The sequence below is a fragment of the Natrix helvetica genome, assembly GCF_964273705.1.
Source record: "Natrix helvetica genome assembly, chromosome: 3".
In the NCBI taxonomy this organism is placed as follows: Eukaryota; Metazoa; Chordata; class Lepidosauria; order Squamata; family Natricidae; genus Natrix; species Natrix helvetica.
The window spans coordinates 102791598-102811234 of record NC_138549.1 but is presented as its reverse complement, the minus strand read 5'-3'; the positions used below and the strand labels follow the sequence as shown (position 1 = coordinate 102811234).

The 19637-nt window shown below is 36.2% G+C and overlaps 1 protein-coding gene across 2 annotated transcripts in view; it reads left to right on the top strand.

The window, feature by feature from the left end:
- The first annotated feature begins 336 nt into the window (after positions 1-336).
- Positions 337-19637, top strand: part of LEPR (leptin receptor) — a 57274-nt gene continuing 37973 nt past the window's right edge. For both annotated transcript variants that reach the window (XM_081948927.1, XM_081948928.1), the window contains exons 1-4: positions 337-461; positions 16185-16243; positions 18534-18812; positions 19361-19484. In XM_081948927.1, coding sequence (XP_081805053.1) covers positions 16204-16243; positions 18534-18812; positions 19361-19484 — 443 coding nt within the window. In that variant the 5' untranslated portion in view covers positions 337-461; positions 16185-16203. The remainder of the gene's footprint in view (positions 462-16184; positions 16244-18533; positions 18813-19360; positions 19485-19637) is intronic.

The window sequence follows — 19637 nt, the reverse complement described above, 5'->3', positions numbered from 1 at the left end:
GCGGGTCAGACTCCGGGGGGAGGGGGGAAGGCAAACCTCGCTCGAGTTCTCTGTTTTGGTATCGCGCAAGGGCCCAAAACGCAAATCTCTCCCTCGCTTTCCCTTTGCCGTCAGGAGCGAGTGAGGGAGCTGCCCAGGTAGCGCGAGCAGCCGCCGCCACCGCCACCGCCACCGCCGCTTTTCCCGCCCGCCGCTCGAGAGTCGAGCGCCCTCAGGGCTGTCTCAGCAGACGGCACCGTCGCTAAGCTAACTGACTAGGATAAAAGCCGGCGGGGGCTTAAGCAAAGGGGAGGGGGGAATCCAGTACCCCATGGCCCAATGGCGTGGCCATTGACAGGGAAAAAAAACACTAGAAAGCGAGGAGGAGGAGGGCTCAGTCTCCTCAGCCTTCCCTCTCTTTTTCAGGAAGCCCCCTCCCGTGGAGGAGCGGTGGAGAAATGAACTGACCGTCGCAGCGAAAGGTACGCGTTGTTGTCTCCCTCTCCCGCTTCCTTTCTTCCAGCTGCAGAAAGTCCAGGGTTTTTGGGGGGAGGGGGGGGCAGAGGGAGAAAAAAAAGACATTAAGGGGTATTTATATGTGCGTCGGTGCAGCTGCATCTTTTCCTCCGAACAGTTCAGGTAGTTTTCCGGCTACTTTTAAGCGAACTTTGGGTACCTTTAAAGAAAAGACTGATTAATCGATTATGAGACGGTATGGGCTAGAAATCGTGGCGTAAGAGGTAGTGGGCGTGAGCGCATGGGTTTTATTTTTGCGGGTCTTTGGGCGTAAATAAAACTAAAACTAATGTCTTTCTTCTGGAAAGGGAATATGCTCAGCAACCTGCCCTCATCAATCAAATGAGATGCGCATGGCGGGCTTTGGGAAACCCTCCTCCCAGATAAATGTGCTCTGATCTGACATTTGCCACGGGAGCCTGGGCACTGTCCTTTAATTTTCTTCCACAGGGCAGGCTCTTTTCTGTTATTTTGGAAAAAAGGAGGGAGAGGAGGGGGATGCTTTCTGCTCTGTTGTAGCTTGTTCATCTTAAAGAAGCACTTGACTTGCGGGGGGGGGGGAAGTTTTAAAGTTGGACGAAAAAAGGCAAAACAAACAAAAGGTCTGCGAAAAAAAGACGAAGGAAGACAGGCAGCAGAATAGAGGTTTGGAAATCTGAGCAGGGCGGTTAAAGCTGATGGCTAGGTTGCTGTTTGTTTGGCTGATTTGGTTTACATCCCGTCCTTTCTCCAAGAAACTTTTCATAGTGTCTCTGTGTGGAGCATTTGTTTATGTGTATGTGCATATGTAAGAAGGATGAAGAGTTGAATGTGTGACATGGTAAACTCAAGGCTCTAAAATGCATCACACTTGAATGGTCTTTAAATCAGTAAATGTAAATCTATATTTATCTGACTGATGCTCAACCAAAGACTGAAACTTGGATGTTTTTGATCCACATTAAAAGAAAAAATAGATTGTTCTTGATTAGAATGTACTGTTGATTTTACATTGTTTTCGCCATCTTGTGCCAAACTGTTCTTTTTCATACATAGACATGTAATGCAAGAATCCATAAGAAGGCTGAAATATTAAGAGTGACGGTACTTTTGAATTACTTCAGTTCAGAGGACTGAATATTTGAGCTCAAAAGTTTTGTAGATCCTTCACTGTGTTGTCAATCAGAGCTGAAGAAAGCCTATGTTGATTCTGGCAAACGCTCAGAGTTGAATAGTTTTCAGAGAATGTTGGCTTATATATATAAAATGATTTGTTAATTAGGAAAATAACTTTTTCAGATTTATTGCAAACATGTTACATCTAAAATGGCCCTTCCTTTTGTCTAAGTAACAATCGTATTGTGCCAACATTGCCAAATTTGGGGGCCTTCTGGGCATATAAATGTCCAGGATCATTTAAAAAATGACGTATCACTGATTTACAAGAATGCTACTTATCACCCTATTGCTACTTCTTTTACCTTTTCCAGATAGGTGGGCAAATTTACTATGTAGTAGCTACCCATTAACATTATGGGGTTTATTTGTAGCCCATAGACATTCTTGGAAATGAAGATGATGCTGAAGGACGACATTTTCCTTTGCAACTTTAATACAAATCTTTCTGGTGTAGCCTTCAGTGAAAAAAATCTATCCACAGTTTATGGATGCCTTAGATGCCATCTTAGGAACACTTAGGGTGAAAAAATAGATTGACTAGTGAAAGATTCTTATGAGTGCTACTCATTTTGAGGTTGCTTGGAATGTTTCTATGTAAGTTTGTGTTCTGAGTTTGCCTCTTTCCGGTAGCCTTTAGTAATAATTTTTATGCAATTAGCTCATTCATCTCCAATGCTGAGATGAAACTGAATTAAAAAGGCAACCAAGGAATTGAAAGGGCTGTCCATTGTACCTGTTTTACACATGCCTACTTCTAATGAGCCATGCACAACCCTGTGACTCATGTCAATGATTTATGGTATAAATCTGGCAATTACATTATGTATTTTGTTGGATGAAACTTCAGAAACATGGAGAGATTTATAATATGTAAAAATATTAATATGAGTGCAGTGTCATTGCTTGGAAGGCTATTACTACAGGTACTTACTATCTTGTCTGAATGTAATTGGCCCTATTCACAGAACATTCTTGAACAAGTCATGAGTTATTATAATTCATGCATATGTTCTGACCTAGTTAATTAACTCTGATAACTAATCCAAAAACTGTTTAGGACAAAACTATCTTCCTTTGGTCAACGGCATTGGGGAAAATGATTACCAGGAGATTAATTATCCCTTCCTACCCCTGAGACCAAAGAGAGGCCCCATGAAAATGGGGCTTCTCTAGGCACTCTATCCCTCACTCCAGTTTGTTTCTTATATCTGAGTAGAAGAAAATATAGCCTCACAAAAGTACAGCCTCACAATCTCTTTTGCTGTGATTGGGAGGATTCATAAAATGCCATTTCCTAATTGACTGAATGATCCATGATTGCATGTCACCAGCTCATGGGAGTAATAGGATGAGTTGACCAGTTATGTTATACAAACATAGCAATAACAATTATGTTCTAGATATCTCTGTGTAGATAGTTTTATAAAGATACTGCAAGTATTTTTTTAAAAAAATAGAATAGCTTGATTAAGTAACAAGACTGTAGGATTTGAATGCTTTCTTGCATGTCTCTTTATAATATTTTTCATCTTTAAATCTTGTGGATCACAGATAAGCAAGTCATGTTAAGTCCAGTCAAACTTTTTTTACAAGTCACTGATCCAAACTTCATTAAAAAAATTAAAATGTAGTACATGAAAGGCTTTAAAAGATCTAGTTTGCTATCAACAACACAATAATTCTACAAGCTACAAATACAAAATTTGCAATAGCTTAGGATTGTTTTGTTATCTTGAAATATTTATCTGACAAAAGAAACCACATAAAGAATTAGTTTGTCTAATGTGAAAATGAGCTTGGAGTACATGCAAGTAACACATTGGGAGTACCTTGGTAAAAATTACTATATGGCAGATATGATCCCATGATCCAATGCTCCCAACTTTGCAGGGATAAAGTATAGGGCATTTTGAGGTACCCCCCCCCCCGCCTTGCTATTACGCAACCGTGTAAATGCCCTTCAAAGTTTGTAATTTGTAAGTTGAGCCAGATATAATGCTGATTTAAAATGAGATTTGCTCTGCTCCAGTCAAGGTATAAGTGACATCTTGGAATAAGCAGCCACTTTTAATTTATTTTTAAAAATATTAGAAGTTTATATAATTATTCAATAACATTGTAAATTATTCTTATATATCATAAATTCTAAAATAATTGTCAAACATAAATTAACATTGTACTATGGTTTGTGTATGCCCTTATGTTTATGTGATGAAAGGAAAATTCTTCTTCATTAGAAGAATTTTAATAATCTTACTTGCCTGCATCTTTGTATGATAGTGCTATTAGTGAAATCCTTGTCGGTTAATTTAAATTAATTTAAATATTCCATCTATTTATGCCTTCATTATGGAAGAAAAAATCAGGGATGTTACAAACTATTTATGCTTTGTATACATCTTTTTAGAACAATTAATGCATGCTCAACTCATTCTTCCCCACATTATTTTATCTTGGAAAATAAGGGTATGTTTCCTGATTGCTTTTATGCTTGCTCTTTTGAGCAATCACCACTTCAGTCTGCTGCCAAATAAAATGGGTTTCAAAGGAGTGATACTTCACTTCTGGGATGTTGTTGGGGAAAGCACATGCTTCTTATAAAAGCAGGAAAATGAAGCAGGGTAATTTTATGTAGACATTGTGAAACATGGAACATATGAATGATTAGCTTTCAAAAGTCTTGCAGTCATATCACAGTGTGATGTTGACTATTAGAACATAACAAGTTCCAATTACTAGAAAAAGAAACTACTGGATAAAATTCAAGGGATACAGTGCGGAAAGAGAAAAACAACCTTTTCCCTCCGTTTCTGACCCAAAATAAACTGAGTAATTACAGTATAGACCAGTAGATGAAGTGTTCAAGGGGGTGGTGGCTGATCTTGGTTGAATTGGACTCCTGGGCCTGTTAGTGGCTTTTGATGCCATCATCTATCAAATTCTTCTGAAGGGCTTGCCAGAGTTAGGTTTTGGCAGGGCATCTGTATAGTTGTTCTCTTTAACCTTAGATGACTGCTTGCAGAAGGTGGTACTTGGAGAATTCCTGGTGGACTTTATGGCATTTAAAATTTTCAAAACTTTAAGATTTCATCTTCTCTATTCTGTTTTACAATCTGCATATTTGAAGAACAGCATCTGAGCTCCCTCCCTATGGTTTTTTTTTAATACTATGTGGAAGTTCATTATTTCACTCACCCTTTATGCTACATAAAATATGTACATGAAAGGCTTAGATTGTCTTTTGAAGAATTACATTGTAGTGCCGTGAGTATGCTGATAAACAAATCCAGCGTTGTTTTTATCAACCAGGTAAGGCAGTGAAAATGCTGTTTGTCGAAATGATCTTGACAATGTCCAATACACTAAAGAAACACAGAGGAAAATGGAGGCAGTGGAGGGGCTGCTAGTAGGGGGTTTGTGTAGCTGGCTGAATGATGCTCAAAGGTTAGAATCGTCCTAAAAGAATCACATTTGGTGTCTGTGTACAGGTCCGCACATGGATCCATTCCTGTTATTTAGAAGCACAAGAATATTATTTGGTCTGGAATGCCTTTTACCAGTTTACTAGATATATTTTGCCACATAGTATTGTTACTTGAATAGAAACAATCACTGAACATGGTTTGGGCACTTAAGTTAGAACAAAATATGGCAAATGATTAATGGAGTGAATTTGGGTATCAGGATTATCTTATGCTACTAATATATGATCTTCATTTGCTCCCAGCCTTTATAATTTAAAGACCAATTTAAGATATTGGTATTAATAATGCCCTTAATTGCTTAGAGACAGAGTATTTGAAGGAATGCCTCTTCTTGTATATTCTTGTCCATTCCCTGAAATTACCACTGGAGGTCTTGTATTGATGTCCTTCCATGCTGAAGCACTGGGGATACTATCGTCAAGTATATTAGATTCCCCCTCTCCTCTTTCCCAGATATATATACACACACACATACACACACACACACATATATGTTGTATTTGTGCTGATAAATAAATAAAGGGAGAGTAGTATAGATCTATTTCAAGCTATTTAGCTCTCATCAGCTAGCCATACCCTTACTGGGATATATATATATATATATATATATATATATATATATATATATATATATATATATATATATATATATATATATATATATATATATATATATATGCTATCAATATATATATGCTATCATGTTGTCTTTTAAAATAAGTATCTATGACAGTTTTATATATTCTTGTGATTCCTTTTTTAGTTGTAATTGACTGCTGCTTTCTTATGTGCTGCTTTATGATGCTGCATTTATCCTGATTTACATGGATTTTGTAAAGAAATGGAACAGGTCCATAATAACAGGCATAAACAGGATATCCAGCTTTCTGACTGGTTTGAACTGTCTGAGACAAAACAGGTGACCAGATTTGAGAATTAGTAGATTCTTCATTGAGTGAATAGTTGTCTGTGTTACCTTCATCCTTATGGATGAATTACTGAAATATGTTCTAAATGATTCTGTTTTTAAGGTTAACTGGAAATTAAAACTGATCTTGCTATCACCTTGCTGACTGGCTGTAGTAATTTAGTCAAATAACACTGATATTGTGAGAGTTGCCTTGGTCATCAATGGAAATAAATAAAAATGGCAATCAAAGTAAATAAAAGTGGCAATAATTACTTATAAGCACCTTTATGGTTCGTGTTCTTATATACTCTGGCCACAACAAGCTGGTTGTGTGATTAGGGTTACAGTTAGGGTTAGTTGATGTTATATTTGTTGAGTTTACAGCTGGGAGCCAATTTGATGCAGTTAGGTTATCAACCTAAAAAACCTGGGAAATTGTGAGTTCTAATACCTCATTACAGGTACGAAGCCAAGTGGGTGATCTTGGGCCATTCAATCTCTCTCAGCCCTAGGAAGCAAGCAATGGTAAATCATTTCTTAAATCTTTCTAAGAAAACTTCAGGGAATATTCCAGGCAGCAGCCATGAGTCAACACTGACTTGAAGGCACCAAAACTACAAAGCAACAACTACACCTGGAACAGCATATAAATCACATGAAATAATGATAAATTATTAATAAATACATTCTGAAACAAAATTTGCTATCTATGCTAACCTGACTCTGAACAGCTTCTGAAGGCAAAGGAACAGATTTGCAAGTGAATGAGTGCATTTCCATTTTTTAATTATTATTATTGTATATAGTATATTACTCTGCATTTTACTGTGCCACTTTTTAAAAGTTCTCTAAAGCCTAATGTGATAAAGACATAGAGAAAAAAAGTCTCTAAGGTTTTCTTGTATTGACTCTTTATAGTGTTTATAAGAACAAATTAAACCAAGAGAAAATTATAGCTTAATGAATCAAGATGACAAGTTCCAGAGACTAAATGAAAACTGGAAATGCAGCAATTAACAATTACTAGAAAGCAATTTTACAGAGAATAAAAAGAAATAATTGGATTAAACCTTAAATTTAAATGTAACTCTTAAATTTAAATCGTACATGCACTATATTTCTATGATCATTTATTTATTTTTCGAGTGTATTAACCACCTAACTATTGTACTGATAGAATTTTGCATACCCAACGAGAAATGGATTGTATATTTCTCAAACAGAATCTACTGTATAGCAAACCTTTTTGGAAGCAAAGAGAATTATAAAGCTGTTTTTCATTTGGCATGAAGATCTGTTGTTGAAACACAAATGTTATTAATAAAATCAAATGAACAAGCCTAAGCTCCTAAACCTAAAATAGATTTTGGATTCTAGCCTTTGACTGATTAATTAAGAATATTAAAGCATCATTGGATACAGCTGATTTTAACACTATTTCATACTGTTATGGAATATTGTATAATATTTCATATTTAGCACTGCAGTTCCACAAATACTAGATGAAGAGGATGAATGTTGAGTTTGAATTTATAGTGTAAATTGGCTCAATTATTTCTTAAGAAACGAGTGACTAGTGGCATTGTTGTGGGAAGTTGAAAAGTTAAGATGATGGGCCTTTCAAGGCAGTTAAATTCCCACTCCATTTATGCTGGTATTGATGTTGCACTTACATACAATGAGGTTTGTGCACCTGCCATCTTTTGACTTTTCTTTGCAGACCTACTGCCAGATCCAAATCTCCAAAATCATCAAGAATTGATTGTTTTTCAGAAGTAATCTAGGCTGATACATGAAATTTAAAGTTCAGTAATTAGCAATTTAAAATAATGATTGTATGAACAGAATTCCAATCATCACAGACATGTTGTATTTACTACTTGTAAACATGACCCAAATAAAATCTTACAGACTTGTAATGAATATTAAAATAGATGCTGATAAAAATATTGATGCATCTTCAGAATTAGAATAACTACAACAACATCTTCATATATAAATTAAAGAAAACAAAGGAAATAATTTGTCATGCTATCTCACTTTTCATAGTTGGTTAGCCATGATTTGAAACTTATCCCTGAATGTTTTCACTGTTTTATCAGTTGTAGTTTTTCTCTTTTGCTTCTATTTTCATAAAGAACATAATTTGCAATTATACTCAAACAAGAAAACATTACATTGAACAACCTGTCAAAACTAGAAATGCAAATCAAATCAAATTGGAATTTGACATTTGAATTTTCTAGAGATAAACAAATAGGAGTTTTGAGATATATATGGTTTTCATTATAAAGCACAAATAACTGGAATATTATATGAAATAGAGGAAGGGAGGGAAAAAGTTTGTAATTACAAATATTCTTAATTGAATAACAAACTGTTATAACTTTCCATTTAATATGGAAATGTGCAAAGAATGCATTCTTAAATGAAAGGGAAAAAAATATGTGGCCAGTTCCAGTCAATATTGAGAGAGGTAGAACACAGGGAAAGAATGAAATTCAAGATAATGATTCCAAGTCCTTCAAGGCTCATGAGCCAACAAAACCAAGAACTGTTTATGTCCAATAATTTCTACCTGACCTATGATCAAGCAAATTGGGTGTGTTTGAGTTCCCATAGATTAAACAATGTTGTCTGCTCGAACTGAGGGCCGTAACTTTTCTGTTGCAGCACTTGATCTCTGGACCCTTCCCTTCCACAAGAGACCCATCCACCAACCATAGAGCTTAAAAATCTGGCCATGCCCCCAGGTGCTTGGGCTAGAGTGGCAATAAGCTTTTAGTGTTTATATGTACTCTGGTCTATAAATGTCTGCAGCTGGCCATGATGGCACTCAAATGATGAAGCATGCATTGTGATGACGTGATAAGATCACTGCCCTTTTATATATGTTGGAATCAAATATTAAGGAGAAAAATTTGCATTGTGATGTTGTGACACTTTTTTTTGTTATTTCACTTGCCACTCTCTGGATGCCTATGATCTGACGTTGTTTCAGGTTCCCAGAACTGAATAAGACAAAGATTAAACTATTTATTGGAAAGATGCATCAGATATAGTAAACCTTTATATTATGACAAACTTGCTTTTATTATTTGTAGTTTTAAACTATTCAAAGGACTTTTCACTCATTCTGAATACTTTTTGTTATGTTGAGAGAGAGTGGGGGGAGCGCACTAATAATATGGAACAGTCTAATTCTTGGAAGTCTGGAGTGACTCCCAGTTTCTGAAGAAATAAAACAGCACACTCCCACATGTAATAGGAGTTGGATTTTATGTTTCAGAATTATCTATTTAATATTGAAAAACAGCTGTGACATAAAATTTGTTTTTCATGATAGCTTAGATGCTCACATTACTATGTTGCCAATCCATATTAACTAACATCTGTTAATATATTTATTTCATTAGTTGTAGGTAAATGAAAACATAATACTGTAGTATTTCTGGAAATTGACTGCTAAATATATTCTTGCTCTTGTAAAGGTTGCATTTGATTGTGGGGAGGGTCCCCTGAGAAAGTACTGTTCTGGTTTATGTGCTTTTAAAAAATAGTTCTGAATACAATTATTTCATTCGAACGTAGCTGAAATAATTAGTTAGCACAATTATATGAAAGTATGCATATGTTTTCACTCAATAAAAAGGTGTATAGCTTTTAATTACTTTATCAAATTTATATACCTGCCCATCTCACCAAAAATGGCTCTGGGTAGTGTCCAACAACCAAATAAAACAATAACATAAAAATAATCATTATAAAAACCACTATCATAAAATATGAACACTCATTATTAAAAATTAAAATACTATTAAAAATATAAAAGCCAGAAACGGAGAGAGTATATCAGCCACATCAATCAACCACAATAGGGGAGCCACTTTAAAATGTCACCAGTTCCCTGAGACCTCAAATCTTGATGACATAACCAAGTCTTGATTCTACTGATAAATCTTTTTATCTTGCAAATTGTTTTGTCAGGGAAGGATCAATGGAACTAACCTGACTTTGGGAGGCCGGCCATGTTCCATAAGGTGGATGCTACAGTAGAGCAGGCATTCCTCTTGAGACCCATCAAATATAAGTGTCTTGAAATGATACTTGCAGCATGCTCTCCCCATCAGATCTACTGGGATAGCTCCTTAGTTAATGGCGCCAGGCCATGAAGAGCATTCAAGGTCAAAACCAGCATCTTGAATTGCACCTGGAAGCAAATTGACAGCCAGCACAGCTCACAGAGCAGAAGTGCAAGATGTGCCATCTTAGAGTGCCCATGCCACTGCATTTCATACCAGTTGAAGCTTCTGGATACTCTTCAAGAACAACCCTATGTTGATCACATTACAATATTCCAATTTGGAGCCAACTAGTACATGAGTGACCATAACTAGAGCCTGCCGATGTAGGAACAGGTGCAATTAGCTCATAAAATGAAGTCGCAAGGCCCTCCTAGCCATGACTTCCACCTGCTTCTCTAGTTTAGGAGCATTCGAATATTGCACACTGGGTCTACAGTATTTGAGGCAGTACCACTCTATCCAACACCAAAGATAGTCCTAGAACAAGTACCAGTAGATTCCAAAACTCAAAGCCATTCACTCTTGCCATGGTTCAGCTGAAGACCAATGTTTCCCCTCCAGACCCTCACAGCCTCCAAGCTTACTTCACCATGACCAGGTACAATACTGTTCCACCCATCCCTATCCTCTGAGCTGATCCTGAAGGATACCAAGTTGCTGAGAGGTCCATTAATGCAAGGATGGGAGCATAAACCCCTTTCCATCCTCCCCAGAAATCATTCCAAAAGTATGACCAAAGCTGTTTTCATACCCTTTCCTGGTTTGAATCCTGACAGGAAAGGATCCAGATAATCTGCTTCATCCAAGGTCCTTCCACAAACACCTTCTCAAACTTAGCTAGTTTTTGTCTTGATAATGGGAGATAAACTTAAAAATGTAAAACCGTAGTTCCCCAATTGTTATTGATGTAAAGTACAGGATTAGATTTGACTCTACTGGTAAATCTTTTTATCTTGTAAATAGTTTTGTTTGTAATATGAAAAGACATCTAGGCATTAGTGGGTTATTCGTTTTTCTGCACTAATATCCTCCAAAGTATATATATTTTTGCAAATTAAAATGTGAATTAATTTGAAGCAAATTTTACTTTAGCTTTTCTAAAACATTATATTAGGGATTCAGGACAATGATAATTCATGACACATTAAATCACTTTGTTAAAAATTCATTCAAATCATCAAGGTTTTTTTTTCATTTTCTAATATTTATTTGTTGACATTTTATAGCTTTGTTCTGAATTTTTTTTAAAGTTTAAAATGTTCATATCCTTTTATTTCAAGTCTCAATAACTGAATTGTAAATTAAAAACCCTTATGGCTCTGTTGGGGAAAACAAATAAAATACCTTTCATAAGATCAGATTTCTCTGAAGAGAGAAAAAGTTACTTCTATTATAGAAACTTACAAATGAATATATATACATGTACACACACACATGCACACACACACTTTTATCAAGGAGTCTAAAACATATTTATAACAACATCAATCTTTTTTTTCTGAAATTACAGTGGAAAACTTGCTGTTAGAAGTATAATCTTAAACAAAGAAACAGAACATTTTGTCAATTTGGATTGAGGTTTAGATGGTCTGCATTTCCTATTATATTTATGCCAATTCCAGATACAGGTAGTCCTGGGCTTACTGTGGACCCTTCCAAAAGATACTTATGACAGACTTCCAAAGTTCTGATGGCTTACTGTGGACCCTTCCAAAAGATACTTATGACAGACTTCCAAAGTTCTGATGGCCATGTGACTGCATTTGTGGCATATGGTAAATAGCGCTGATTTTTGGCTGCTTGCAGCATCCTGCAATCGTGTGAGCATGATTTATGATGTTTTTAGCAATAGCACTTAGACACCCCATGGTGAAGAATGGGTTTGCTTAGCTACCATGGATTGACATAATGACCATAGTGATTTGCTTAATGACCACCACAAAAAAAGCTCATAAAATTGGATTAATCATATAACCAAGGCAGTGTGGTGGCTCAGTGGTTAAAAGCCAGCAGCCCAGGTTTGAAACCTGAGTTCCACCCGACAGACAGAGCTCCCATCCTCACCTCATCTGCTGCCAACCTAGCAGTTCAAAAGCATGCAAATGAGAGTAGATAAATAGGTATCATTCGGTGGGAAGGTAACAGCACTCCATGACATGCTGGCCACTTGACTATAGAAATATCGTTGGACATTGCTAGCTCAATGGTATTGAAATGGAGATAAACATCGCCCCGCCTAGAGCCAGCAACGACTAGTGGAATAACATCTGCAGGGACTCCGTTTGATGATCCACTTTACAACCATTGTGACTTATGACCATGATGGACAAGTATTTTTATTTCACTTGTAAATTATGTTAAAAATGGAAAGGTTTTGGTGGTCTTTTTTGTGTTGCCTTGATATTATTATTGTTAAGAGCTTAAGAATTCCAATTTTAATCACTTATTTAATTAAGGTTATGTTGTTAGCACATGTAGCTTTTTAATTATCACTGCCAGAATCTGTGGAAACACCACTAACAAACACCACTGTGTTGACATAATTTTTATATTTGTCCCTAACATGACAGAAGTTTGGCTGAAAGACTAAGGGAAATAATAGCTTCCTGAAAGCTAAAATGTCAGCAAATGCATTATTTGAGGTTTCAGAAAATACCTATTGATTTTGTTAATTTTAAGAATTCTAGTATTCTAATATATGCATTATTTTTACATATGCATAATGCATATGACCCATTTGGTATGAGCATGAAAATTATGCCACTAGCTCAAGGAACCTGTAATCTAAAGTTGACAATGAATATAAACCAAAGTTAAGTAGGAGGAGATGTGTTCTTTAAATAACTTGAACTTTAAATTATCTGACATCTCCACGGTAGTTGAAATGAAACGAAAAACATTTTGTGAATATTCTGAAACTCAAGCAATGCTGATTAAATGCCCTTTGGATCAGATGATGTCATAGAGACCTTAAGTTTCTTCAACAAAGCTAAAAAGATATGTTGCCTATTTGAGTAAAATAAATTTGCTGTCACTTTATTTCACAGTAGGCAGATGTGATTTACTCATTTTGTCCTTTTTATTCTTTCTTTTCATACTCTAGGCTTCTATTCCATTTCTGTTACTCCACATGTGGCAGTGAAGTTCAAACTCCCTATTTTCAGAAATATTTCCAACCTAACTTTATTTTTTTATTTATTTATTAAGCAAATGTATATTCTGCCACAATCACTGAGGTGGTCAGTGGTTCCCACAAATAAGCATAAATAATAAGATGTAAAATCATAACTACAATTTAAAACCCAAACAATATATGGTATAACCCATCCTAAACCTCTCCAGGGAAGAACTTTATTTTTAATGGAAGGCAGATAGCTATTGACAACTATTCACAAAATAACAAAACTTTGAAGGCTCTTCAGCTGCAATCTCTTTGGAATAAAAAGTTGAATTAGGTGTATTAAAAGCTTTTTCTGTATATGTGTGTGCACACAAGCATACACATACATACTGTAACCTTGACCTTTGCTTTTTATATTAGAACTGACTAGAAGCAAGTGGATGGTTCAAGACTTTACAATTTATTAGCTTTACAATTATGATAGCATAGAGATTTGACCATTTTCTTGTCTTTGTCTTATGTAATATCCATACATTAAGGTATTCTGAATTTTTCATACTCCACTTTTCAGACAAGTGTTATTGTATGCTATTCATCTAGTCCTTCATGGCATAAATATGAATTATTATAGTTAGGCTTTGGTTGCTCTTTCACACATAATTTATTCTATAAATTATTTAAGCTTTTAAAGAAATAAAGAATAGGACTGTGCAGTACTGTAGAAATAATATTGGAAGTCTGTTGTAGAGCACATTGCAGTATGAATGTACATCCATCTATAACTCTTTAAATTCTGATTTTAAGTAGATGTGATTTTTGAAAATTATTTTTCCATATTTTAGGATAGTTTCACTCTCACCTATTCCATGATACTTTGTAGGGCAGATACTTCTATAAGGCAATCTGGCCTAATATAAAGAGGTAGGGTGCTGATACCTCCACCAGTAATTTTATAAATGTTGAGAATCTGTGGAAACCAACAAAGTTTAGGGAAATTAAAAAGAAATTGAGTAATCTCCCTGAATGCTCATTTTCATCTCTGAAGAGAGGAAGTTAAGAAAGGGAAGTTGATTGATGTGGAAGTACAATCAAAGCACCAATCCTTTGTGGATCATATCACATGCTGATAGAAAAGAATAGTGCTTCCATCACATTGCTGCAAATGACTTTTTTGACCCTCAGTCTCTTTGCATGCTGGTGTTGCCACTGGTTTTCACTGCAGATGTATGCGTATTTGTTATTATATTAGTAGTCACCGATTGTGTTATTCTGTACACTTTTAAAATTTCTTTTAAAAGTGAAGTAACAAAAAGGGTTGTGAACATAAATTTGAGCAATACATTCCATTAATTATGTGTTGTATGAATACAAATTTTTAATGTTTTGAGATTGTACTGTAAAACATATCGTTGAAAAAATCATTAGGATCATACGTGGACACCCCCATTGCACCTGTTGGTAACATCTTAAGGAAAGCACATATTTTCCTGCATTTGGTTTAAGATGGTGCCAATAGATGCGCTCTCTCTCTCTCTCTCTCTCTCTCTCTCCTCTCCTCTCCTCTTCTCTTCTCTTCAAATCTCATCACTGCACATCTTTTGGAATTTTCCTTCACTCTATTTGACATGTTATTATATAATGTATCTCTCTGTACTTTTATCTTTATGCTAAATCTATATTTTTCAAAAATACCCATTCTATATTATGGCACGATATCATGTGATGATAGATATGATGTTATTATATCCCTTCGGTTCAAAGAAAACTTTCTGTTGTGCTGTTCATCTGTTGACAGGAAGCCAGAGTCACTGTCTGGAATCACAGAGTCTAGCACAACGGGGGCAATGGAAATCCATTGCTCTTTTCTAAGTGTGGATATTATTTTGTGACACTGCTCATGATTTTCTGTCAGTTTTTAATGGCACCCATAGCACAAGGCTTATCACTGGGTTCTGTCACAAGCACAGCATCTGGATGTCACAGTGGCACAGGGTTTCTTTCTTGGTGTCTTTTTAGAGCTTGCATGATTGACCTCAAAGTGTCTTCTTAGATTCCTGTATACTATGGAACAATTGGCAAGGAATATGGCAGACATTCATTCTGATGACATGTCCCAGTCATCTCATCAGAGCTTTGATAATCAGGGAGTACATGCTGGTGGACTCCACACAAGCCAGAGTCTCCAGGTTGGAGACACAGTCTTGCCAATGAATTCCAAAGATGGAGCATAGAGTACGCCTGTGAAAATTTCTTTATTGTTTGATGTAGAGTTGAGAACTCACATCCATATAGAAAGGAAGGGATACTCAAAGTTTTGTAGATTTTAGCTTTGTTGTGATATGAATGTTGTGTTGATTGAGCACTCTAGTACATAGCCATCCTGGTGCCTGGCTAGCTTTACTGAACCTGGAATCAATTTTGTTGCCCAAAGACTCATCAGTCACAATGATACTTCTCATGTATTTGAAGTTGCTTACATTTGTCAGTTGGGTGCTATCAACAGAGGTTCTACAGGGATGGTATTTGGCACTGGCTGGTAAAGTGCTTCAGTTTTGTTCGATCTGATAGTCAGTTTGAAAAGCATAGCAATTTCTGAGAATTTGTTTAGCATAAGCCATGGCTCACTGTATTAGTGCACCAACATCACATAGTCATCAGCAAGGAAGGTTTCTTGAATTGCTGTATGGAGGCACTCATTTGCACATTCAAGTGGTGAAGGTCAAAGAGTAAGCCATGCATTGGATACCTGAAATGCCCAGTCCCTCTAAGACAGTTATTTACCTCATTACTGCCTTTGTCTAATAAAAATCCCACTAACTCCTCAAATCTTTGGAAAAGTTGAATTTTTTTTGTAAACAAAAAAATTAGCTGGTGAAACATCCTTTAGATTGTATAAATGTAAATGATCTTTCTCCCTATTTTCCTCCAAGATCTATTGAGCAGAACAAGATGAATTGGAACAACATTTTGACTGGATTTCTACAGTTAAGTAAGTTGAAATATCTTGTCTTTGCTTCTCATTTGTAGGATGGATTCCTTTTTAAATTGCAGATGCGATAATCTGTGCAAATGTTAAAACTAGTGCTTAAGTTTAAATATATTTTATGACTTTATAATTGCACTAACAGTTAAAACAAATAAATCATACTTATTGCCAGAGTATTTATTCCTATTCCACTGCAGAAACTGTAATTAGAAGATTTGTTTGACACATCTGTAGTGTAATTCTACCCCCTAATTACAGTATAATATCATATATGATTTCTTGTTATAGCTAATTTTCTGTATAAATGTTTACTATGGGTTAGATCCAGCTTCTTCTTTACCAACTGGACTTTTTTCCTGAATATAATATAATGGTAAAGACATAATTTTGCTAATTTTTACTACCCCAGGTTCCTCAATTTTCCAGAACAGCTTTAGTAGCAGCACTCATTTTAAATGGAGAGTCAGTTTAATGTAATGGTTAAGACACCAGGTTAGAAACCAGGAGACTATCAGTTCTAGTTCCACTTTAGGCATAAAACCAGCTGAGTGACCTTGGGCCTCTTCTGTCTAAGGCCCACAAAGGAGATAATGGCAAACCACTTCAAAAAAAAAGAACAAAAACATTGCCAAGAAAATGGCAAGGATTAGCCCAGGTCAGTGGTCGGCAAGCCGCAGCTCGCGAGCCACATGTGGCTCTTTACACATTTTAATGCGGCTCTTCTGTGTGCCGGGCGCCCGCTCCCCTCCCTCCTTTCGGGCACTTCAAAACAAGCGCCCCTTTCCCTTTTTTCTTTTCGACCCACAATGATTAGGGAGGATCCTGAAGTCGGGCGGGGACGAGAAGTGAGGAGGCAGAAAAAGAAACGCAGGCTAAGGAGCTTCCCCCCCGCCCCCTCCCAGCAAAAATCTAACCGGGGAGCCGGGTGGGCAGTAGCAAATTAGCCGATCACGCCGCGTGGGCAGTAGCAAATTAACCGATCACGGGGCGTGATCGGCTAATTTGCTACTGCCCGCCCGGCTCCCCGGTTAGATTTTTGCTGGGAGGGGGCGGGGGGGAAGCTCCTTAGCCTCTGTTTCTTTTTCTCCCTCCTTGCTTCTTGGGGCTCCACCAATGGGGGAGCAAGGCCCGCCCAGCACCAGGCTTTGGGCTAACACAGAGGTCTGCAAAGGTGGCTGTTTTAAGACTGGTGGACTTCAATTCTCAGAATTCTGGGAGTTGAAGTCCACCAGTCTTAAGAGCCAATTTTGCAGATCCCTGGGCTAATATGATTGATGCCCTTGGTGGACTTCAATTCTCAGAATTCTGGGAGTTGAAGTCCACAAGTCTTCAAGCTGTCAGGTTTGAAGACCCCTTGGTTTTTTTTCCCTAAAGGGTTAGGGATGCAAGGATCTTGTAACTTGACAGCTTTAAGACTTGCGTGCTTCAAATGCCAGAGTTTATTGAAACTAAAAATAGTGTACCATCCTATGTATTTTCGGTTTTAAAAATGTGGCTCTCAAAATAAATTTCAATCGTGGTTTTGGCGAGATTTGGCTCAGTTGAAAAAAAAGGTTGCCCACCACTGGCCCAGGTAATCACTAGGAGTCACCAGTGAGTTGAAGGTACCAAATAACTACATACCGGTATATAAAATTTTTACAGTGGACTAGAAGTATGCAGTCCCCGAGTTTAAAATGTCCGACTGATGGATAACTTGTACTTACAAATGGAAAACTCCTTCCTCTGGCTGATGAACCACTGAACCACAACATTTTCATGAACTGCTGAAGCAGCAAATTTTTAATATACAGCTGAAACGAAAAACACTGTCCACCATTTTTAGTAATAGGCAATCAATTTGTATACATAATTTTGAGTTAAGGACAGATAGGAATGAATCTCACTCTTAACCCGGAGATTTCTGTAAGCTCTGTTTATGGCAGGCAGGATTTGCACCCTGTATGATACTAAAAGAATGTTAGAATGACACAATAAGCCATTCTGAATACTTATTAGGATTATGCCAGATCATCTTACTAAAATAGTTATAGATTTAGTCCACAGATTTTAAGTTATTTAAGCCACCAATGGTAGTTTAAGAATTGCAACAGATAAAAAACTGTGTGACAATGAATGTTATTTGGCTATTTGTGTGAGTGTACATATGTATATGTATATGTATAATTTTGTGTTTTTGAAACATTGTTAATATTAAAAATTGTTGCAGTCAAATTCTATTGATTAATATAACATATAATATCAATTCTTTGTTATTTAGAATATTCAAACTATTCTTTTTTTCTCTCTTTAGATTTCTTTCAAGTGGTCATTTCTCATTGCATGGTATATCAGATTCCTCCACAGAGCTTTGAAATGCCCTGTATACCAGCTAGAATGGCAGAGGATGTTCCCACTTGGCAGGATGTGAATGGTACAATTGGAGCCAACGGCACTGTATTTGTGACTGGAGATAACTTCTTATGTTGCCATTGGAATGATACATATATGAATTGTTTGGCACACACTGCAGAAATGGAAGCCAAAGCACTTGTTTCTTCAAGAATTGTCAGTTCAACACTTCAGCAGATAGGTATGCTTGGAAAATGTGCTTTTAATTTATACTGAGATTATTTCATGTACAATGTAAATATGAGCAAAGAACATAGATAAATGAAATTGTATGCAGTAAAATAGATCATGAATAAAATAGTGACCAAACTAAAACAAATTACAATAGCTTTTTTTTTTTAAAAAAATATCTTTTCAGCAACGGAATTTTGACTGCTGCTTGAATGGAGTTAAAGTCAGGGTCAATTGAGAAATAGTATATTCCAGTCTTGCCTATAGGTATTATTGAAGGGATAAATAAATATGCATAATACTGTAGTAGTTGTATGGAATTGCCCATGAGATGGGGGAGAAGTGGGGGTTGATAAAATCTGACTTCATGACACAAACTCCACCATTTTTGTATTTGCAAAAATGATTTGATATAATGCAGTGATATATTATATAATTTAATTTTTACATTTATAGGACCATCAATGAGAGCAGGATAAATTATTTCAAGGGTTCAGGTTTACAGGGATGGGGTTTTTTGGGGAGTGTTATTTTTAAAATGCTTAACTTTCTATTTAGATTCAATTTGGAATCTGCAGTTTTGGACTAATGAAACCACAGAAGAATTGTTTTGTATTGTGAAATTATCTACTAAGTCACCATATTTGAATGAAGACTTTACAGTTAATCTATTGCATGCGTTGTAAGTATATTCAAAATCCAAGTTAAAATTTGTGAGGTTTATGAATTACAGGGTTACCAGGTACCAAGGTGAAAGGGAAAAAAGGACTGACATGGAACACAGAGTACTAAAAGCAAAATACAGCTTCTTACCTGTGTTCTGCATTTTAAGAAC